Raw genomic sequence first — 24,294 nt, 5'->3', positions numbered from 1 at the left:
ACTCCATCAAGGTTTATGAAAAACTTATCCTCAGTTCTCATAAAAGTTTTGCAAACCTTAGTGAAGGTTTCAGTGAACATACTTTGACTTTCAGATTATTAACAAAAGATTTTGGGATTTGACTACAAAGATACAGCTAACATGAACAGATTTTCAAATTGAAATATTGGGCCACTTCCCTTTGGAGAGAAGATAGCAAAGAACAGTTTTGGTACGAGACATATAGAATCATAGGACTGGAAGGGACCTTGAGAGGTCTTCTAGTCCAGTCCCCTGCACTCAAGGCAAGGCTAAGTATTTCCTGACAGGTGTTTGTCTAACCTGTTCTTAAAAACCTCCCATGACAGAGATTTCACAATCTCCCTAAGCAATTTACTCCAGTGTTTAGAAGGGTTTTCATAGGTAGGGTGAAGCGAACAGTGTCTTCATCCCAGCATGCAGCATCAGAATTTGGGCCCTATTGTGCTGGGTACTGTACATATATAAAATAAAAGACTTTCTTTGCCCCAGATAGTTTACAATCTACTAGAAGCACATAGATACTGTTCCAGATGGCTTTCAGACACTGACCAAATACACCCAGTTAGAGAAAATTGTTTGATAAGTGTTTGAGGCTGCAGAGGTTCATGAGATTATTTTCAGGGTCTTAATTTCATGCCTGTGACAGACCACAATTCAGTGGTGACAAATGCATGATAATGCATACTGGAAGTAGTAATTGGAACTAATCATGCACATTACCGGGTTCTAAGTTAATTGTATTCACTCAGGAAAAAGACCAGGGTATACAAGTAGACAATATAATGGAAACCTTTGCTCAATCAAAAAGCAAACATAATGTTAGAATACATAAGGAATAGGATTAAAAATAATACTGAAAAAGTGATAATGCCTTTACATAAATCAATTTGATGCCCTTGCCTGGAATTCTGTGTTCAGTTCTGCCACCTCATCTATATATATATAGCAAAAATACAAGGGGATTGGAGACAAGAGATACATTATTAGAGGTCTGTGACGGGGCGCACTTGCCCCGCACCGAATCGGAAAGGGTTAAAGCCACATTGTGGGCTGAGGAAGCCATGCCCCTTTCTCCCTACTGGGCATGCTCCAGCTGTACCAGTATAAAAGAAAGCAGCCCAGCTCAGTCAGGAGGAGATGCTGGTAGGGGAAGGTTATGTGTTGGGAGTGCTTGCTGAGACTGGTGTCCAGCCTGTGCCAGAAGGGAGTGGAGATGTGGACCACAGCCTTGGACCCCAGCAGCACATGGAGCCTCAGGGAGTGGTCGGTGCTGGGGAACTAAGAGATCCCAAAGCCTCCTGGACTACAATGCCTGAGACTACGGTAGGATGTGACCCAGGGGCAGTGCTGGAGTGGTATGTCCTGCTGAGGTAAGCTCAGTGTGTTTCGGTGGGACTACCTGCTGAGCAGATAATTGATTGTTTGACCAGTACTAAGACCCTGGGTCAGGGCATGGTCAAGTTGGGTGGGCCTGAGCCTCCCTACCTGGGCTGCCAGTGGCCCCCATGAACTCTGGCCGTTGGGCCACACTGCCCTGATATTAGGGGGGCATGTTTCATGGACTCTGGTCACTAGGCTGTACTACCCTGAATGAGCAGGGGGTTTGTGTAGACTCTGGCCATTGGGCCACTCTACCCCACAGCTAAGCCCAGATGTGTGGACTTGAGTTGGGGGAAATAAGCTCATGCACCTGACCCTATTCCCCGAGGAAGGCGGGTGCACTTGCCCCGCACTGGATGGGGCCCACCTTAATTGTGTCACAAGTACCAAAAGATGGACAAAATTGAGACTGTAGTTTAGAGAAGACACCCCCCCCCCTGCTAAGTCTGATCTGTACCTCATGGTGGTGGAGGAGGTGTAACATCTGAAGTAGGGGGTTGCTCATTGGAGCTATGCCATCAGTGATGAAGGCTTGTCCAAAATATTATCTTGGGTATTATACAAAGGTGGACAGATCCAACATGATCTCTGAAAATGATGGCTAACACAGGTGGTGAAGATTCAGGGCACCTAGCTACCTGAGGTGAAGGAAGTTGCTGAGAAAGACTCAATGTCTCAGGTTGCCCAGCATGAAGCCAGTACTGGTAGACCAGGAAAAGGGTCACATTACTGAGCCTCTGTCTCATCCCAGTAGGACAAGGTATTTCCTGGGATAATCGTTTGCCCTTGTTTGACCATGAATAACCCAGCACCAGAGTTAAAGCCCTGCCTTATTTTCAGCTGTAGATGCCTTGTCGGTGCCATCTCCCTTCAGTGCAAGCATGAGGGGTTTGTGCCAAAGCCCTCTCTCACCCTGGAATGTGTGTCCTCTGATGTTGGCAGGCATGTCTGTAATACATTGTGACAATAAAAAAAATAAAAAATGGAGATATACCTATCTCATAGAACTGGAAGGGAGCCTGAAAGACCATTGAGTCCAGCCTCCTGCCTTCACTAGCAGGACCAAGTACTGATTTTGCCCCATATCTCTAAGTGACCCCCCTCAAGGATTAAACTCACAACCTTGGGTTTAGCAGGCCAATGCTCAAACTGCTGGGCTCTCCTTCCCCCCTACAATGCCTTCAATTGTATCTGGGATCTCTGACAGTCCACCAAAATTGCAGCTTGGAACATTGGAACTCTTCACAGGCATGGTCATCAGGTCACTGTCTAACACGAAATGGATTAGCTTGGTATATCAGTCGCCGGACTAACAGAAGCAAGGCTGATAGATTACAGATGTCACGAGGTGGAAGATTACTTCTGTATTCTGGCAGCCACAATCATTTATATGGAGTAGCACTACGACTGCGAGACAAGGCCAAGTCCACAGTGACAACTTGGACACCCGTGTCTCCTCATTTACTTATTGCGTGTCTTAAACATCTGCACGGTTATGTCACTTTCATACGAGTCTATGCGCCAACAGAGGAATCTGACTCAGTTAAAGATCATTTCTATGATTACATACTAGATGTTCCAATTACAGTCCCTCTATGTGATAATCTCTTGATCCTGAGTGACCTAAATGCAGTTACTGGCTTTCTGTGAACTGGATTTGAACAGGTCACTAATCATTATGGTTCAGGCACACCCAGTGATAACTCTCACCACTTGCTTACATTCTGTGCCCCCAGAATCTTTCCTTTCTTGGGTCATGGTTCAAGCAGCGATGCCTACACCAGATGTCATGGATCTCTCGTGATGGCATCACTCGGAAGGAGTTGGACTGCATCATTACAGGAGGCAAAGAGATGCCTATTGTGTGTCGAGTATATCGTGGTGTGGAATGCGTGGCGAACACAGATCACCATCTAGTCGCCCATATGGTGTTTATGCTCCAGTGAGCAGGTAAGCCCTCTGCAGGGCCGGTGCAATCATTAGGCAAACTAGGCGGCTGCCTAGGGTGCCAAAATTTGAGGGCGCCAAAAAGCGGTGCCCAAAATGTCTGGGATGCTCACCTGGCGCTGCGGCTTTGATGAGCTCCTGCCGGCCGGACAGGAAGTGATGTTATTCCTCCTCTGACCGCCGGGGACGCCGCGCTGCTCCCTGCTGCTCTGGCTCTTCTCCAGGGCCTCCGCCCCTGCTCAGCCCCGCCCCCACTCCCCTGAGCTCTGCAGCTGGGCCGGGCCTGCACTCACTGGCGGGGGCAAGTGCAGAGACCCATCCCCAGCCGCGCCGCTGGTGAGTGCTGGGGGGTGGTTCCCCCCTGCCCTCAAAGCCAGCCCCACCCCCCTGCTTCCACCCCCCTCCACGGAAGCCTGGGGCGCCCCCCCGAGGACCCTCCCCCCACAGAGGCTGGGGGCACCATGCCCCCCCCCCCGGCGGGGGGACTGCATAAGGCCCCAGAATATCTAGGGACGGCCCTGGTACCTGCCACCCTGCCTCCAGCCAACCCCTGCTGCACCCCCTGCCCTGCCTCCAACCCCACACCCTGTCTCCAGCCAGCCCCTGACGCACCCCCCTGCCCTGCCCGCAGCCAGCCCGCACCCTGTCTCCAGCCAACCCCACACACCCTGCCCTGCCCGCAGCCAGCCTCACACCCCGTTTCCAGCCAACCCCACACCCTGTGCCCTACCCGCAGCCAGCCACACACCCCGTCTCCAGCCAACCCCTGCCACACACCCCTGCCCTGCCCGCAGCCAACCCCACACCCTCTGTCTTCAGCCAACCCCTGTCACACACCCCTGCCCTGCCCACAGCCAACCCCTGCACCCCGTCTCCAGCCAACCCCTGCTGCACCCTCTGCCCTGCCCACAGCCAGCCCCGCACCCCCCTGCGCTGCCCGCATCCAGCCCCGCACCCCCTGTCTCCAGCCAACCCCTGCCGCACCCCCCTGCCCTGCCCTCAGCCAGCCCTGCACCCTGTCTCCAGCCAGCCCCTGCTGCACCCCCTGCCCTGCCCACAGCCAGCCCCGCACCCCCCTGCGCTGCCCGCATCCAGCCCCGCACCCTCTGCCTCCAGCCAACCCCTGCTGAACCCCTTGCCCTGCCTCCAGCCCCGCACCCCTTGCCCTGCCTCAAGCCCCACACCTCCTGTCTGCAGCCAGCCCTGCACCCTCTGTCTCCAGCCAACCCCTGCCACACTCCGTCCCCTGCTTCCAGCCAGCCCTGCACCCCCTTATCTCCAGCCAACCCCTGCCACACCACCCTGCCCGAAGCCAGCCAGCCCCACACCCTGTCAGGTTATTCATTTATTTTCATTAAATACGTAGACTAAATAATGAAATTAATAAGTTTTCAAGTTGAACGTGTATTAATTCTAATGAACAATGCCATATTATGCAGTATTCATTTTTGAAAGTTTATAATCGATGCTCTGGGGGGAGGGGTTGGGATGGGGGAGGCGCAAGGTGGAAGTCTCGCCTAGGGTGCCAAGTATCCTTGCACTGGCCCTGGCCCTCTGCAATGATGAAGTGTGCCAGGTTTAGCCAACAGGTTTTGTACTGATGTCAGCAACAGTTTCTTGGCTCTAACTAGTCTGCCAGACGACGTGGAGGTTGCTTGGTCCCTGCTCACTTTGAACAACGAATCCGTCTAATCAGTTTCCAGCTTTTGTTACCTGGGTTCTGTATTTGCCTGCTCCTCCAATTCTCACACGGAGTTTCTCCATTGGATTGGCATCACAGCATCTGCCACGGGCTGTTTACAACAGATATGGAATCAACATCATCTTAGTATGACAACCAAGTTCAGGATTTATTTGAGTTGTATCCTTCCCATACTGTTGTACGGCTGTGAAAAATGGACACTATGCCACTCAGACTGGACAAAGCTGGGGGCTATCCACACAAAACGTCAATGTCATATATTGGGCATAAAGAGGAATGACTTCATCTGTAATGCAGATGTTTATGGTCACTTGGGTCTACAGACTACTGGGGCCATTGTCCACAGGCGGCGCCTTATGCTTTTCGGACATGTCACAAGGGTGCCACAAGATGTTCCAGTGAACGCCATTCTCCGGGTGGCTTGTAACATCCGGGATAAAATTCCACCAACTGAGGGGTGGAGGCAGCCCAGAGGCAGACTCTCTATTACATCGGTTCATCAAGTCTGTTCCGACTCTCAGGCCATCAAGACTTTGCTGTTGCGCAGGAACGGACCAAATGGCGAATGATCGCTACAGCCAACTGTCTAGCTAAGCACTGAAGAAGTTGTTTAGAGAAGAGATACACATGAGGGGTCATGACAGAGGTATACAAAATAATGAACAGTATATCCTGCATTTCTGTTTATCCTTTTTCTCATAAGAACAAAGGAACTTTCAGAAGAATTGAAAGGCAGATAATTTAAAACTGAAAAATATTTTTTTTACACAAATATAACTAACTGGTGGAACTTACTGCCATAAGGATATCATTAGTAGGATTCACAAAAGAATGAGATTTCTATGGATAATGTGAATATCCTCATTTTAAATTAATTTTTTTTAAATGGAAGTTTATAAACTCTTGTGCTTTAAGGCATAAGACAACCACTAACTGACAGGTGTTAGGAAGTGTTATGGACCAGGGTGGGGCAGCCAGGCTGAGTAGTCGGAGCACTGGTTCTCAGGCTAGTGATCAAACGTGGAGTCAGAGGCCAGGAAGAGCACGGAGGGTCAGTGCTGGAGTCAGAGCCGAAGGTCAGAGACGGAGTTGGGAACCAGGAGTCAGATCTCGGGTTCAGAGCCTGAGACAGGAATTATGCAGTGGAGTGGACTGAAACAAGGGAGGAATGAGGCTGGGAACAAGGTCTGAGCAGGACTGAAGCAAGGCAAGCACAGGAGCAATCACAGCGCAGGTGTAACTCTGAGCAGGCACTAGGTTGGTATTGCTGTTGGGCTTTAAAGCAGTCCTGGTGCATAGGACTGTCAATTAATTGCAGTTAATTCATGTGATTAACTCAAAAAATTACTGCAATTAAAAAAATTAATCACAATTAATCACCGTTTTAATCGCATTGTTAAACAATACAATACCAATTGAAATTTATTAAGTAATTTTGGATGTTTTTTCTACATTTTCAAATACATTGATTTCAATTACAACACAAAAAGAGCAGGAGTACTTGTGGCACCTTAGAGACTAACAAATTTATTTGAGCATAAGCTTTCGTGGGCTACAGCCCACTTCTTCAGATGCATAGAATGGAAGATATATATACACACACATACAGAGAGCATGAAAAGGTGGGAGTTGTCTTACCAATGCTGAGAGGCCAATTAAGTAAGAGAAAAAACTTTTGAAGTGATAATCAAGATAAGTGTGAGAATACTTCAGTGGCTCAGCCCTTCCCAGTCTCTATTCAAGCCTAAATTGATTGTATCTAGTTTGGATATTACAACACAGAATACAAAGTGTACACTGCTCACTTTATATTATTAATTTTGATTACAAATATTTGCACTGTAAAAATGGTAGTATTTTTCAATTCCTTCATAGTAGTACTATAGTGCAATCTCATTATCATTAAAGGTGAACTTACAAAATGTAGAATTTTATATAAAAGAAAAACTGCATTCAAAAATAGAACAAAGTGAGCACTCTACACTTAGTATTCTGTGTTGTAATTGAAATCAACGTGTTTGAAAATGTAGAAAACATCCAAAACTATTTTAATAAATGGTATTCTATTATTGTTTAACCGTGTGATTAATCGCACAATTAATCATAATTTTTTAATCCCGCAAATAATTGCAATTTTTTAATAGCTTGACAGCCCTACTGGTGATGCAGCCAATCAGGGGATCTGGTCAATCAGGGTATCCAGCTGTAGGTCAACTAGCAGGTTCCAGGCTCATCTGCAGGCCCTGATTCCTGACAGTACCATCCCCACTTTGAGGGCACCTCCTAGGGATCTAGGAGTCTGGCTTCTCTGGATATGTTAGATGAAGTCCATAGCAGGTCCAAGACCTGGATGTTCTCCACCAGCTCCCAGCTGCCTGAACCATAGTCCTTCCAGTTCACCAGGAGTTTCCCCCTAACTTGCTGGGAGTTAAGAATTCATTGGACCAAATGTTCTTCTAGCCCTTGAACAATCATGGGCAGTGGCAGTAGCCACTGACTGGGATGAGAGTGGTCTAGTTTCGGGTCAGAGCAGGCAGCAGGCCTCATTGTCGGAGCGGGTGACAGGCCTCCTGGTCAAGGTCAGAGACATTATCAGTAGTCAGGAGCCAAAGCCAAGGGTCAAACTGGAAGGCAGAAACTGGATATCAGAGCCAAGGGTCGAGCCAGAGTCCGTAGTCAGGAGCTCAAATTGAAGGGCAGGAACTGGAGCGTGCAGGGTATCAGGCCAGGAGGGGTTCAAGATGGGGCAGGACAGAGGCTCAGGCAAGGCTGGGTAGAAAGCAGCAGCAGGAACAAGGTAACACAGGAGTAGGCACAGTGGGGCCAGGGTGGGGGGGTATGCACGTTGAGAAGCCAGCAACTGCTGCTGCTGGTTTAAGAGCTAGCCTACTGGCCTCTGCAGCCAATCAAGTGGCATGGTTAATCAGGCAGCCTGCTGCAGGCCAATGGTACTGATGAGGCTGCCTGGAGACCAGCTCTGCTGCAGGCTCTGATTCCTGACAGGCAGTGTGTTGGAGCAGTTCAGGAAGAGGTTCTCAATGTAAGGCTTTAGAAGGGAGATATGAATTATGGGATGGCTTTTTAGGGGTTCAGGTAGCTGCAGCTTGAATGTTATTGGGTTGACCTGTTCCAAGATCTTGAATGGGCCCAGGTACTGATGGTCGAGGTAGGCTGATGGGCAGGTTGATTTTAAGATTCTCTATGGATAACCAAACTCTGTCCCCTATGGCAAGGTTGGGTGCAGTCTGGTGCCTCTGGTCAGCATATTGATTGTAAATTTCTTTAGCAGATCTCAAATGTTCTTTGAGTTCTTAGTGAACTTTGCACAGATGGGTAGTCAAGTCTGCAGTGGCAGGTATCAGGAAACTCATGGTATGTCTGGATGAAAACAAGGATGAAAGCAAAGAATGGGCTTTGTTGGGTGGAGGCATGGGTTGTATTAATATAGGCAAATTCCATATAGTGAAGCAGGGTAAAGCAGTAATCCTGCTGCTAATTAGAAAAACAGCAAAGATACTGTTCCAAAATCTAGTTGACTCATTCTACTCATTGGTTTCAGGGTAATAGACAAATGAGCTGAGGGATTCAATGCCAAGAAGTTTGAGAAACTCTCACCAAAATGGGAGATGAATTAGGGTTCCAGGTCTGATGTGTTGATGGTTAGTAATCTGTGGTGACAGATGTTCTCTAGGAAGAGACATGCCCTTTCTGGGATGGTAGCTGTTCTGGGTGTAGCCTGGAACAAAATGCACCATCTTTGTTAGGAGATCAAACATGGCTAGGATCACTGTAAGCCCATGAGAGCAAGGCAGCTCCACAATTAAGTCTATAAATATGGTAGACCAGCGCTGGGGTGGAATGGGCAAAGGCTGGAAGGAGCTGAGTGACTTTGAGCACAGGCGCTTGATTCAAGAACAGAGTCTGCAGGACTTTATATTCTCCTTGATGTAAGCACATAGACCTGGCCACCAGAAATTCCTCAGGCCAATCCAAGACTTGGATCCTGGTTTTAAGTGACCAGCAAGCAGCATGTCATGACATAGCCTAGACTTCAGGTCTTTAAATTATTCCTTTGGGACATGTGATCCCTGTAATAGAGGACATCATCCTGCAGTCAGGCTGGGCATCTACATCATCCAGGGCCTGGGTTTAAACAGATTGTTGGGCAGCAGAGAATGAATGGAGGATATCAGGCTACTGTCTACTGACCTGTTGACAAAATTGGACACCTTAAGAACTCTGGAAGGGAGTTTTCTGCCAGGTTTGAAATACTTATCTTTGCGTGACATAGTATCCACCTTTGCGTTTCTGGCCCCAAAGTTACCAAGAAGTCAAATCGGGCAAAGAAGAGGGACCAGTAGATCTGGTGTTGACTGAGGTGTCTGTCTTTTCTGAGGTACTCAATGTTCTTGTGACCTGTAAGGACCTGGACTGGGAACTGGGCTCCCTGCAGGAGATGACACCATTCCTCAGAGGCCACCTTGATAGCCAACAGCTTCTTGTTCCAGATATCATAATTTCTTTCTGATGGGGTTTGCTTTCAGGAGTAAAAGACACAGGGAGGAAGTTGGCTACAAGGGCCAGCTTGTTGGGATAACACTGACTATGGCAAAGTCTGATGTGTTGGCTTCCACTGTAAATGGTTTAGTGGGGTCTGGAGGGATAAGGATGGGTACTGTGGTAAGTAAACACTTTTTTTAAGCTAATTGAACGCAGACTGAGTTTTCAAGGACCAGATGAACCGGGATCCTTCTTGCAGAAGCTCTGTCATCAGGGCTAGAAAACCCTTTGATAAACTGCCTTGCTGTCTCTCTCATTTGTCCTTCCAAGTGGCTCAGTCAGATATGGCCGTCACCTTGCATGGGTCAATGGTTAGTCCCTTGGGGGAGACAATATACCCAAGGAATTCAACTGTCTCCTAGTAAAATTCATACGTCTCAAGCTTTGTATACAGGTGATTTTTTTGGCAGAGTCTTTTTAAGACACAGCGTACATGTTGGTCGTGAAGAACTGGATAACTGGAAAAAAATGAAGATATCCTCGGGGTAAAAAACACAAATTGGTGTAGCATGTCCCTAAAGATATCACAAATGAGCTGTTGGAAAGTCACTGGAATATTACACAGGCCAAATGGCATATCGAATTAGTCAGTGTCTGTACTATGCCCGAGAGGCGGTCTTCTATTTGTTTCCTTCTCAAATCCAAACCAGGAATAAGCTCCACAAAGGTCCAACTTAGTGAAGACCTTTGCAGAGTGGAGTCCTTTAAAGAGCTCATTGACAAGGAGTAATGGGTACCAGTTCTGGGTAGTAATGCTTTTTAATGCCTGTTGTTCCACACAAAGCCACAGGGAGCCATCCTTCTTACCCACAAAGAAAGTAGGAGCCTCTTGAAGGAATGGATTAACCCCTTTTTCAGGCTTTCCTGGAGATAACTCTAGAGAGTCTGTAGCTCAGGTTCTGAGAGAGAATAGATACACCCGAAAAGGACCTCTGCTGCAAGCTGGAGGTCGAAGGAACAGCCATAACTATAGTGAGGTGGCATGATGTCAGCTTTCTTTTTGTCTAACATGTCAGCAAAATCTCAGTATTTGGTGGGTACTACTGAAGCTGTTAGGGAGGCCGCAGCAGTTGCCAAGGATCCTGGGAGATAGGCAGAGCTGTAGAGGATTTCTGGTCTATGGCTTTTGAGAGGCAAGTCTTCTGGCAGTATGATGAACTAAAATGCAACATTCCAGACACGACAGTCTGCCAGAGGATACATGGATCACAGGTAATGAGCCAGGGAATACTGAGGACAACTGGGGAATGGTGCATACAGATCAATCAAAACGGAAGGATTTCTCAATTACACGGGACCTGGAAGTGTAGTGACTTCTAGGGGGGCAGTTTGTGTGACTGGGCCCAAAAAGATGTCTGTCAATTGATTATATCAAGTTGGGGGGAACTTTGTACTGGGTGGGGACATTATGTGCTTGAGCAACTTTCAAGGCCATAAAATTGCTTGAGGCACCAGAGTCCACTAGTGCTTCCAGGTTAACCTACAACATCATCGGGTGCTGTAGCTGCAGTGGGCGTAGGAAGTGTGTTTGGCCCAATCAGCCATCACCAAAGTACCAGCCAAAAAAATGTTGGTGTAGGGTATTAAAGTGAGGAGGCAAACACCAACCCAGCCCAGATCCCTCTTTTGTGGCTGGGGCTTGGAGTTTCCCAACCAGGATGCAGATCATGTTCCAGTTTTTCACCATAAAGGCATAGGCCCAACACTTGTTTTTCTCCACCTTGGAGAGGTGAGGCCAGGCTTGGTTGAGCTGCATAGGTTCAGGCTGCGGGGAGGGTGCAGATGGTTGGCAGACCAGAGACCGCAAGACTAGCAGGGGTCGGGAAGTTGACCTTCTTTCTTGGTGGCTTTCTATCATGCAGCTGTCAGTTTTAATGAACAGTTTAATTAGGGTCTCCAGATTGGCTTGTGGCTCCACCCATGCCAGCTTGTCTTTGAACTCATCATCTAGGCCAAGCCAGTAGTGATAGTGCTGCATGGCCTCATTCCATTCCGTGTCTGTTCTCAGGCTTTGAAATGCCATGGCATAATTAGCATCTGGCTGGCACCCATCCCGCAACATCTGGAGTGCAGCCACTGCTGTATGCATGTGACTCGGGTCATCAAAAAGCTATGCCGTGGCTTGAAATTCTCAAACTGGTCCAGGAGAGGGCTAGATTTCTCCTAGAGTGGATAGACCCGGGCCAAGGCCTCCCCAAGTCAGAGGGATGATAAGTCCCATGTGGGACTGGTTCATGGGGAATGACTATGGGTGCAACAGAAATAGGAGCCAGCACTAATTCAGCAACCCAAAGAATTTACTGCAGCTGCTGGCATACTTGTCCAGTTGGGGAATTTTTGGTTCTTGAGGGGCCTGAGTTGGAGTTGTGGGCAGCATAGCCTGTGTCTGTAGTACCACATTCTGTGGCTGCAGGACAGCAACCTGAGTCTGCAGGTCCTGCAAGATGCCCACCTGTCCCTTCTCTCAAGGGGCTGGTGTTCAAACTGTCACAAACTGGGTTACAGGTGATCAGGCCTAGTGATCGGAGCAGAGGGAGTCAGGCCTAGTAGTCAGAGTCAGAAGCCAGGAACAGCACCAAGTTGTCTGAGCTGGTGTCAGGAATCAAGAATCAGAGCTGAAGGTCAGAGCCAGAATCAGGAACCAGGAGTCAGAGCCGGAGTCAGGAACCAAACAGGAGCAGGGGTGGAGCAGGCTTGATCTTGGCAGGAACAAGGCAGAAGCAGGGCTGGTACAATGTTGGGAAGAAGGCAGGCACAGGAACAATTGCAGCTGCAGGCATAATTGTTGAACAGCTGCTAGCCTGGTGCTGCTGATATTAAGAGCAGGCCCTTTTAGACAGAGGGACTGGTTAATCAGGGTCTTCAGCTGTAGGTCAACTCAGTGGTTCCAGGCTCTTCTGCAGGCCCTGATTCCTGACAAGAAGAAGCTCATCCTATGGGCTGATTATTCCATAATTTACCATTGTGGCATTTCTTCACCTTCCTCTAAGCATCTGATACTGACCACTGTCAGAGATAGGACACTGGACTGGATACACCAGGGGTGGGCAAACATTTTGGCCTGAGGGCAACATCGGGGTTGCACAACTGTATGGAGGCCAGGTAGGGAAGGCTGTGCCTCCCCAAACAGCCTGGCCCCTGCCCCCTATCTGTCCCCTCCTGCCCCCTGACTGCCCCTCTCAGAACTCCCAACCTATCCAACCCCCCCTGCTCCTTGTCCCCTAACCGCCCCTGCCCAGGACCACCGCCCCCTATCCAACCCCACTGCTCTCTGTCCCCTGACTGCCCCGACCTCTATCCCCCCACCCAGGACTCCCACCCCCTATCCAACCGCCCTCTGCTCCTCATCCCCTGACCACCCCCTCCCAGGACTCCCCGCCCCTAACTGCCCCCCAGTATCCCTCCTGCTCCCTGTCCCCGACAGGCCCCCCGGGACTCTCACTCCCAACCCTCCCTGTTCCCCATTCCCTGACCTCCGCCCCATCCAACCTCCCATTCCTCCCTCACTGCCCCCCAAGACCGTCTGCTCCCTTACCCAACCCCCTCGCTCCCCCCCCCTTACCAGCAGCAGGCGCTTGCAGCCACAACACCCAGCCAGAGCCAGCTGCACTCCCCACGCTGCTCAGCGGGAGCAGCGGGCCAGACCGCGGCCCGGCTGCGGAGGAGGGGGTACAGTGGGGGAGGGGCCAGGGACTAGGCTCCCCAGCCGGGAGCTCAGGGGCTCGGCAGGATGGTCCTGTGGGTGTGGCCTGCGGACCATAGTTTCCCCACATCTGGGATAGACTATTGATCTACTCCAGTAAGGTCATTCCTGTGTTGTTATGTTTCACTGTCCTTCCAAAGGCCCTTACCAGGTGGGAAATCAGAGTGCAGGAAGAAAGGAGCAGATGCTCATCCATAGATGGAGCCAGTTCCCAGGAAGAGAAGGGTGTCAGAATCAGGAAAGAGGCACCTTTACTGCTCTTCCCACAGGGACCTCCCAAAATGGGACAATTAGTACCAAAGAGAAGATGATCCCATTCTTCGACCTCTCAATGCCCTCTCCATTTCCTTCCTCGCTAAGTAGAAGACCAACATTTTCCTATCTCTTTCTCCTAATATATTTAAAGACCCTCTTCTTATTGTCTTGTATGTCCCTTGCTAGGTGTAACTCACTTTGTGCCATAGTCTTTCTGATTTTGTCCCTACATGCTTATACTGTTCTTTCCTCCTTAGCAATTCACATTTCCTCTCTTTGTAGGATTTCTTTTTGAATTTCAGGTCATTTAATGGCTAATGCCCAGGAGGAAAGGAAGAGAAGTACCAGCCCCCAGCTATCTTAGAGACCCTCACAAGCAACTCCAAAACCCAGAAGAACAGGGGGAGAAGATCCAACTCCTTTCCCGTCCCAACAATTGCCAATATAGATCTCAACTGCAAGCAGATAGAGGAGCCTGTCCACATGCCCTCCTAGAGACCCTCCACAACAAGAGGGGCCACACCTTAAGAGAACTCAGCTTCTACACACACACGTTCTCTTTCCCAAAGGGTGAACAGATTATCTTAGTCTCCAGTTTTGGAATCTTTCTATACAGCTGGACTCTGTTCCCTAAGAAAGCAGGCAGACTATTCACCATTCCAGCCCTGCACTTCTCTTACTGTGGCACTGTGACTGCAGAGCATGAGCCTGGAAACCCTGCAGGAAGGGTCCTGGAGCCTGGTAGTTAGCAAAGCAGTTCAGACCTCCACCCTCTCCTGTCTCCAATATTTAATGAGAATTGTTTCCACCCACTGTCTTAGCTTCCCAGTCAATCTAGGCAGTTCTACAATTTTATTATTGTTTCTTAATGGGGATATCAAAAATCTTAATATTCTCATCACTGCCTTTTTCATTTTTAGAATAAAGTGTTAATTCAGAGTCTGAAATTAGAGTCTAATGTCTCTTTTATTAAAAAAAAACCCGTCCAAATATGTTATTCTTCTGTAAATACAGCAGAGTGACAGCTGTTACTTAACCTGTGAGCACTTCAAGGCAGAGACTGTTTTTTTTTGTTGTGTTGTGCCTAGCACTGTGGAGCCTTGATCCCTGCCTGGAGCCCTTAGGTGCTACCACAATGCAATAATACTAAGAGGAAGTTCAAAAACTTAGAAGAAACCCCCAAACAAAGGAAAGAACATTAGCTGAAGTTCTGATATCAATACTCATTCCACAACACTCTTCCATCTGGTTGGCTGTTTCAGACCCTGTGCCTACTCTTCAATTAATTTAAACAATGTGATAGTGTTTAGTCATAGTTATTAAAGCATGCCAGAGAGGAGTCATCCCAGAGGTGGAACAAAGTAGACTGGCAGGGCTTAGGTGAGGTCTTTATGCCAGCTATTTGGAATTCAAGTGAGCAGGGATAGGTGCTTTTTGATATTTTTATACATTAAAAATAAAAATGCTACCATACACTACATAAATTCTGTATGCAAGCTGATTATGGGTTTAATATTTCATTTTGATTAGCCATGATTTTAATGCTGCTATTTGTATTGTTTGTTTTTTCTTACAGTTGAAATATTCAGGATAACCCAGTATTACCCACTAGATGGCACAACAGTGACGTTATACTGCTCTCCTCTGCTAGCTGAAGATCTAGGGCTTCATTTTGATCTCACATTGGTTTTACACCAATATAACTGTACTGAAATCAGTACACTCACTCCTGATTCACAGACTCAGCTGAGATCAGAACCCCTTTCTCTCAATGCAATATACCTACCAGTATTTTGTTTTGGATTTGTATTTTTGATCAAAAATGTCCTTTTTCAGAGAAGAGACTTTGGAACTTGAGGGACAATTTACTTTGATTCACAGCATATGGACAGCTCTGTCTACTTTTAACGTCTTCTTATGGTAGTGTGTAATGCTTGTGATATAAAGCAGAGGTTCCCAAACTGTGGTTTCCAGGTTGTTGGTGGCCCATGGAGATCTTCCAAGTGAGCGCATGGTGCTGGCTTCTCCTCATCTCCAGCAGCTATTTTATGTTACAAGACCAATAAAAATACATGAAATATTTAACTGATTGTATTCTTCCTTGTGCCAGAATGATGTCACAGGATGGGAGGAAAGGCAGGGCCCCCGAGACCGGGTTTGGGCCCCAGTGAAAATTTTTTTTCAGGCCCCCCAGCAAAGGCGGACTGGCTAAACAGGGTCATCGAAGCCAGGCCCCGGGCCCCCTTCCAGACCGTTGGTTCCAGGTAATTTGTACCGGCTTTCCCCCCACCCCACATCGGCCCTGAGGAGAGGTAGATCACAATACAAACCCAATCGCTCCAAGAGAGGGGAAAGATAAATGCTTCTAAGCAATATTATCTGTCAGACTGTCTCATCTATTTATAGCTAGAGCTTCCAGCCCTGTAGCATTTGGGTGCTGCGTTCAGGGTTAAATAACTGTCTGATTATGTACCATCTTCGCTGCTCCTATCAAGGCAAAATCATGTTTCATGTGCCCATATTAGGCAGAGGAAAACTAAGGGGAATAAGAGGAAAAACAAGGGGGTGGCTGATTTTCAGAGGTAGTGGTCCCCAAAATTCTTTTTGAAGTGAATGGGAGGTGTGGGTACTCAGCATCTCTGAAATACAGACCCCAGGCCAGTCTGTATTCCTCCTTATTGTGGGAAAGGCTTCGGGAAGAGGGGTGTCTTTCCCAGTGCCTGAAATGAGGAGGATTATTCCATACGGTGTATCGTGTTCTGAAAGTGAACTGGAAACAGAGTAATGTGCTGTTGAACTGATCAGACCCTGCTGCACAGACTGGGCATGTAAAGTTTCATTGAACATTCTGCATATAAAACTCTGAGCGCTTGTTAGAGGTCTCAGGATTGATCAGTCACAGCCCTCTTCTCCAAGGAGGGTTGCCACTGGCCCATGAATACTGAAGTATCATACAAGGGTGTGTGTCAGGGCCGGCTCCAGGGGTTTTGCCGCCCCAAGCAGCCCCCCCCCCTCCAAAAAAAAAAAAGCCGCGATCACGATCTGCGGCAATTCAGCGGGAGGTCCTTCGCTCCGAGCAGGAGTGAGGGACCCTCCGCCGAATTGCCGCCGAATAGCTGAAAATGCCGCCCCACTCCGGAGTGGCCTCCCCAAACACCTGCTTGATAAGCTGGTGCCTGGAGCTGGCCCTGTGTGGCCTATCAACTTCCACCTCTCCCTCCCACCAATTCTAAAGTCTCTTGCTAGCCAGGAAGGCTGGCAGCCCTTTCTGTAGTACATATGGTTCACAGCTGTTTGCCCACATTCTAGTGAACACTTTCTTTATAGAGCCTAAGTGATACAGAGGGCCTTGTGTACCAGCGTGAATTTTATCCTCTAATTACGCTTCTTTTATCTTAAGTTTTGAACAATAAAACTAATACATGTATGAAATGATAAACTGATGTTTCCAAGGCAGTTTTTATTCATGTAGCTCATCAGAATGAATAACAGTAATTTATTATTATGCATTTATTTATTTGTATTAAAGTAGTGCCTAATGAAATCTCAGCCCCAGTGTGCTAGGGTCTGTACAAACATGGTGGAAGCTGGTCCCTGGCCCAAACTGTTTAGAAGTTAATTACATGTATTGCAAAAACACCCAAACAAATTTACACTCCATAGTGTTTTGCATATTATTTAAAGTGGGATTTAATCTTCAACAGGAGCAGAGTTAGGCCAGTGCTGGGTGCATTTGAAAATCCCACAGAACCTTCTTAAGTCTATGCTCAAGTATCCTTCAATCTCCCTACCTTGCCCATCTTCTAGTTTGTCTCATCCATCTGTTATATCGTATCTATTAAAGCACAAGTTCTTTGGGAGGGCAGGAACCGTCACTTACTGTTTGACTGTATAGTACCTACCACAATGCAGCCCCACTCTGTCTAAGACTTCTAATTTTTCTTAATCATGCTACAAAATCACTACGACTTTATATTTTACTTTTACTTTATTTCACCTGGAAAAAAGGAAAAAACACAGTTTTAGAAGAGATGAAGAGTAGAAACGTGCCCCAAGGGTAACTAGCAGACAAGGATTTAGATATTGTACAAACACAGCATCTAGACAGATTTTCAGTCTGGAATAAATTCAGTTTTCAACAATCATCAGTTATTTACATTTTAGGAGTTATTTGCACTGCATCTTAAACAAAGATAAAAGCTGGCATAAATCACAAGGCTCACAGAGAATTTATAATTAACAAAATTACCAGCCCACAAGCATCAGCAGGACTGTCAGATCAAGAAAATACATCTATTATGTTAAAAAGGTGGTGGTCAAAGCTACAGAAAATCTCCCCTGGATACTAACAGAGCTTTACTTTTCTCTCCTTTCACTATTACTTGTATGTTTTTTGTGATCGTGACTGGGTTTCGCTTGTTAGACTAATTCAAGTCTATTGTTCAGCTAGCACAAACATTTTGAAATAAAGGAATAGCCAGTGGATCCTGACATTGTGGCTGCATGGATATTTCCCTGAGCTATGGGCTTCCCCAGTATTTATGTCTCAGAATGTACCATAGTTTTCAAATACTGAATCTTGCAAGATTTACCTGTGGAGTTGCAGAAAAGTGGTGTTCTGCACTTCTGTGAGCTACAGGGGTAGAAACCAGTGAAGAGGCTACAGGTGGCTGCTTCCAAAGGGGGCAGGATGAAGTAGTATACCTGCCTATCCTAGACAAAAGGCTGTGCCATGAGAGGGGGAATAGATATTATTTATTCAACTGAATACTAAAAGTCAGTCGTCATCCTATTCCTATGTGTAGCCAAGTACGTTTTCTCACAGAGGCTGCAAGCCACTGATGAAGTTGGTTAAAGCCTTGAGTCAGTTGGACATTTATAAAATAATGTCTCATGCTCTCATTAATGATTTGGATATAAGCAGGCAGCACAGTTTTTCCCCTGTCCTGATGCTAATTTATCTCTGCTGACACCATGTCACTGTTGTGCATGCCTTGTTATCTCTACTCTGAGTGTAAAGGAAGTAGGAGTGGCTCTTTAGGCAGAGGGCTGTATGGCTTGGGACAGAGAATTCCTACAGGGAGCACCCTGAGAACTGCCAAGTGAGGGGAGAAGGTTTGTACTGAAATTTATTATTAATTTCTTGTTGTTAACCTCAGGCAGAGGAAGAGTTTCACCCTATACAGAATGAAGCAGGCAGGGAAGATCTGCCACGGAAATTGAATGTAAAAAATTTTTTTTTTGGAATTTGTAAATTAAACTTTTAGAAGTTATTAACAAAATCCTAGTTAGTTCATGTGATACACTGTTAACTTGCCTGGTACAGTACAGTCAATGGCATGCTCCTACTTCACTTAAAATTTAGCCAACCAGATAATAAGCAGTTATTGTTGTTATAGAGGAATATTGCAAACTAACAAATATTTCTCATTGACAACTGGCTTGTCCAGGGCTTCTGTAGCAAGTGTTTGAAATCCACATCCCTTGCCGCCAGTAGTAAATATCTTAGGGCTTGTCTACAAGGGAGATTTACTGGAATTGATATTGCAGAACAGCTAGCTATTGCACTTTAAATTCACACCTTATTTTAAACCAAAATAACTTTAAAGAATAGATAAGCCCTTAGAATGTTGCTGTGACACAGGAGACTGTTCTGTGATTGGATTTTCTCCTGTAATGGAAAGGACAGTTTTCTCTCAAAACAGCAGGGGTAAAATCGTGGTCCCATTAAATGGGAGATTTACCACTGAATTCACTGGTATCTGGATTTCACCTTAGGTTATTGTTTTATTTTAGTGTCTGTTATTACTAGAACCCTCCCTTGTGAGAGGGATCCTTGTGCACATGAAAGAGTCTTATTTCTACTCAATACTTCCCTGAGAGAAAGGTTGGTCTTCTGGTTAAGGCACAGAGCCAGACGTTTCCTGTGTGAATATGGGCAAGTCAGTGCTGGCTTATTCTTGCTCCCATTAAAAGTCAATGAGAGTTTTGACACCAATTTAAAAAGTAGCAGGATTGAATCCTTAATCTCTTTGGTTGGGTTTTTCAAAGGAGCCTAAGAGAGTTAAATGTCCTTCTCCCTTTGAGATTCAATTTTCTTATCCCTTAAATGAGATAATATCCATTCCATATGGATGTTGGGGGACTTAATTCAGTAGTATAAGTAAATATTTTGAACACCCATAGGCTGAGAGTAATATAAATATTAATATTTTATACTTGTATATTACTGATTTGGTAAATGATACCATCTAGGGTTTAAACGGATGGAAAAACATTTCTGTTTCGAGTATTGTTAGTACTTCCTAACACATAGAGAAGAATTTCACTGGAAAAAAAATTTTTTTTATCTTTCTTTTTTTGGCTTTGTTTAATTCTGGAGGACCATTTTATCTTCTTACTCACACAATTACAACCAATGGACATTGGTCTATTATTTCATAGCATAATCTAGTATTAAATTAACAGTATCTGTAAATTAATTGTCTTGATATCATGTGATAAACGAGTTTTTCACAATGATAAAAAGTAATACAAAGCATACAATCAATATGACAATATTTCATTCAGAAAAAGAAATAAACAGCCAGATTTTATGAAAAGAACAATGACTGTGAAATGTGAGGTGAGTAGTTCTATGCAGGATCGGATAAGTTTTCATTCTATAAATAAATTCATTGTTGAACAGTCAAGCCGGAGCATTTTACAGCTCACAATCACTTTCATTGCTTTTCGAAACCAAGGATAAAAGAGAGAGTAAATCAAAGGATTAATGGCAGAGTTGGAATAAGTGAACCAAACCATAATGTCAAAGAGAAGGGATGGAGTTATGAAGTCAAGAAAAGCATCAATTATTACATTTATAAAAAAGGGTGACCAACACACCAAAAAAGCAATCGCAGCTATACCCAGGGTTTTAGCAGCTTTCCTCTCTCTTTTCCTAACTCTGTCATTGTAATTACCAGATGACTGGGTGTTGTTGCTCATCATCTCTATCATTCTAGCTTGTTGTTTAGCCACAGCAAAGATTTTGCTGTAAAGTGCTATCATTGTAAAAAAAGGTATGAAATAAAGGAGAGAAGATACAACCACCCATGTTTTGTTGAAGACAAGTTGACAGCTCCCTACACATGAGAGGGCATTTACTAATTCTTGTATCCCTTTGTCATTAGCCCCAGTGAAGACAATAGAAAAACTGTATACTAATGAAAATATCCAGGCAACAGCTATGAACATGCCTGAAACTGGCACTGTGAACTTGAGAGGGTAAATTAAAGGATCAGTAACAGCAACGTAGCGATCAACAGAGATAAAGCACAAGTGAAATATTGATGAATAACAAAAGGATGCATCTAAACAACTGTGAAATCTACAGAATGTTTCCCCAAAATACCAGCATGTTTCAACAGATCTTATACTGCTGAAGGGCAGCACAGTCAGACCCAAACAAAAATCAGCACACGCCAAGGAGGCAAGCAAAATATTTGTAGGAGAGTGAAGCTGTTTGAAATAAGCTATTGTAATCATTACCATTAGGTTTCCACCTAGTGTTAGAATTGTCAGAAAACCAAGCACAACATACAAAGTTATCCGGATTCCAGAAGACAATGATGTTTTATAGCAAGATCCATTAATATTCTCAAAGCAATATTGTGCTTCTTCATTCTGAAGAAGTGCTGAAGTCATGTTGTGCTTTTGTTGTTAACTATTCTGAACTTTTTAGTTTTTGCGTTTGTATACCAATGGTAATGGTGTGGCACCGATTAGTCAAGCTCTTCAGTTTTTAAGTTAAGTCTTTCTGAAAAAGAGAATTAAAGTTGATATGAGGGAAGGACAATAATTCCAAACTGTTGTATTATGTCCATCAATATACTAAAAGTGTATATGTAAATAGACAGTAAATAAAACATAGCAAAATATCTCTTGTAACTACAGCTTTCAATGGCATTTTGAAATAAAAAAGTAAGAAATATACTTAATAATTGAAAAGTTTCTCCTATGCTATAATATAGAGTTTATTTTTACCTACTTATATTTAAATTTCCTTGATGGCTGATATTTCTATTAAGTCAATTGCAAAACTCCCATTGACTTCACTTTAATTGGATGGACTCCTAATGCCTTACCTTTTGAGAAGCTTTTCTTCAGATATAGCCCTAGATTAAAATGTGAATAGAAGGCAAGAAGAGACACCTGTTTTCAGTAGTGCTATATCCTTGGAGTTGTTTTAGCAAAGTTAATGAGAAAGTACTTGCATGCTGTCCTCTGAAAAATGAGGGATAGGGTGAGGGGAAAAACAGCAAACACAAGGGAAATTTAGTGATCATCCCATATGTTGAAATCCCCCTAGTAAAGGGTGTAATCACTGACAGATACTTAGTCTGAAAAAAACCCATCATTAAGCAATCTACTTTGATTTATCACAAGACAGTCCTTCAATTAAATATATACTGTCATGCATATGTTTGAACTAAGTCTCATTATCAGAACCTTCCTTTATTTTTGAAGGCAAATTTAACTGGCTCCCACAGCAAACAGGTGTTATCTCAATATTACTGTAAATTGCTTTGTCAGGAATACTGACTGAGGAATCTAAGGTCATAGATAATGGTACATGTGTTAAAGAAAATCTGTCCCACCTTTATTAATCTTGCAGTGGGGTATTTTTATTTCTTTGTCTCTCTCTCAGTCTCTCTCATATTTTGGCCATTTTTCCACACTCTGGGCCAAACTCATTCTAGTGCTAAGAATGGAGGAACGATTGAGGCAGCTTGTGTCATCCCGATGTGTCTGCTGTCATCCAGTGTAGACCCTAGTGCAAATCAGGGGGTGCTAAATTGCACTCTTGTTGCCATGGCTTCTATAGGCCTTCTGGCTTTGGAATAGCCAGGGTGCAGAACTTCCCTAACTACACCCAGCCAGGCTGCCAAAATCCCCCCTCTCTCCTCTGGCCTATCCCCAGCCTGCAGCAGAAGTTCCCCTGCCCCGTGGATTTCTGCAAGTGTAGAGTTGGTGGAACAAGCTCTGATCTGCCCTATAGGCCACTTGCTGGAGGACTGTGCATCTGCTGTGCTGGTGCGGGCAAAGGAGCTGTGGGCCATATATAATATGGAGGAAGACAGGACCCAAGAGTTTGAGTAAGTGGAGAAGTATGGTTGAGATGGTGCTTCCATTCCAAACCTATATTTTCCAGGGCTTATAAATTCCTCAGAAATGTAGGTTGATCCTTTAGTGGTGTTCAGGCCCTAAGGCCTGGTGTATATTACAAACTTATGTTGGTAGAATTCCATTGCTATGGGGTATGAAAATCCACACCCCTGAGCTCTACCGCAGTTAAAGCGATCTCACCCCCAGTGTGGACAGCACTAGGTTGATGGAGAATTCTCTCATCAGCCTAGCTACCGCCTCTTGTGGAGGTGGATAACCTATGTCAATGGGAGAACTGCTCCCATCTTTGAAGCCTTAATTTCGCCCCTCCCCCCCAGCCCTGCCAGCAGGACGACGTGCTGTTTTTAGCCTTCTTCTGCTAGCCAGGAGTGGGACACACTGTTTTTACCCAACTCCGCTGGGAGGGGGACCTGCTGTTGTCTCTCTCTCTTTCACACACACACACACACACACACATCTCTGCCCAAGGAGGGGTACAAGGTTGCAAACTCATTCCAGGGCTCAGTAGGGAGCTTAGCTGCCGCTGAATCCTGGCCTGGAGTGTCAGCTGCTGGATCTGGAGCCCAAACTGTGCTTTGTTCAGAGTTACAAACATTTCAGAGTTATGGACAGCCTCCATTTCCAAGGTGTCCGTAACTCTGCATTTTGTAGTTGTGCATTTGATTTTTCCTTCCTAAGTGAAATATTTTGCACTTGTCTTTATTGAATTTCATCTTGTAGAATTCAGACCAATTCTCCAATTTGTCAGTCATTTTGAATTTTAATACTGTCCTCCAAAGTGCTTGCAATTCCTCCTAGTTTGGTGTCATCAGGAAATTTTATAAGAATACCCTCCGCTCCCTTTTCCAAATCATTAATGAAAATGGTGAATAGTACTGGACCGAGGCATAACCCCTACGGAACCCCACTGGATATGCCCTCCCAGTTTGACAGCAAACCATTGATAACTACTCTTTGAGTAGGGCCTTTCAGCTCACCGTATAGTAATTTCATGTAGACTACATTTTCCTAGTTTGTTTTCGAGATCATCATGTGGGACTGTGTCAAAAGTCTTACTAAAATCAAGATATATCATGTCCACTGCTTCCCCCCTTCTCCAGTAGGCCAGAGAAGGAAATTAGGTTGGTTTGCCATGCTTTGTTCTTGACAAATCCATTTTGCCTATTCCTTATCTTATTATCCTCTAGGAGCTTACAAATTAATTGTTTCCTAATTTGTACTAGGGCTGTCAAGCGATTAAAAAAGTTATTCTTAATAATCACACAATTAATCACACTGTTAAACAATAATAGAATACCATTTTTAAAAATATCTGTCAGTTTTCTACATTTTCAAATATATTGATTTCAATTACAACACAGAATACAAAGTGTACAGTGCTCACTTTATATTTATTTTATATTTCAAATATTTGCACTGTAAAAAACAAAAGAAATAGTATTTTTCAATTCACCCTCAAACAAGTACCCTAGTGCAATCTCTTTATCATGAAAGTTGAACTTACAAATGTAGAATTATGTGCAAAAAGTAACTGAATTAAAAAATAATACAATGTAAA

At 45.2% G+C, this 24,294-nt stretch overlaps 1 protein-coding gene and 1 long non-coding RNA gene across 2 annotated transcripts; one reads left to right on the top strand and one right to left on the bottom strand.

The window, feature by feature from the left end:
• Window positions 1-1,050: 1,050 nt before the first annotated feature.
• Window positions 1,051-15,653, top strand: LOC120401844. Its single transcript, XR_005596775.1, has 4 exons — window positions 1,051-1,391; window positions 3,138-3,351; window positions 13,851-14,309; window positions 15,145-15,653. It is a non-coding gene; the product is annotated as an uncharacterized LOC120401844 (long non-coding RNA).
• A 4,572-nt stretch (window positions 15,654-20,225) lies between these two features.
• On the bottom strand, window positions 20,226-21,263 carry LOC120401711 (trace amine-associated receptor 7a-like). The gene has a single exon (XM_039531883.1). It carries the CDS (start codon window positions 21,252-21,254, stop codon window positions 20,226-20,228), a length of 1,029 nt encoding a protein of 342 aa, XP_039387817.1. The 5' UTR covers window positions 21,255-21,263.
• Between the last annotated feature and the right edge of the window lie 3,031 nt (window positions 21,264-24,294).

The sequence above is a fragment of the Mauremys reevesii genome, linkage group 3, assembly GCF_016161935.1.
Source record: "Mauremys reevesii isolate NIE-2019 linkage group 3, ASM1616193v1, whole genome shotgun sequence".
Taxonomy (NCBI): Eukaryota; Metazoa; Chordata; order Testudines; family Geoemydidae; genus Mauremys; species Mauremys reevesii.
The sequence above is the reverse complement of the archived record's forward strand: the minus strand, read 5'-3'. Positions and strand labels throughout refer to the sequence as shown.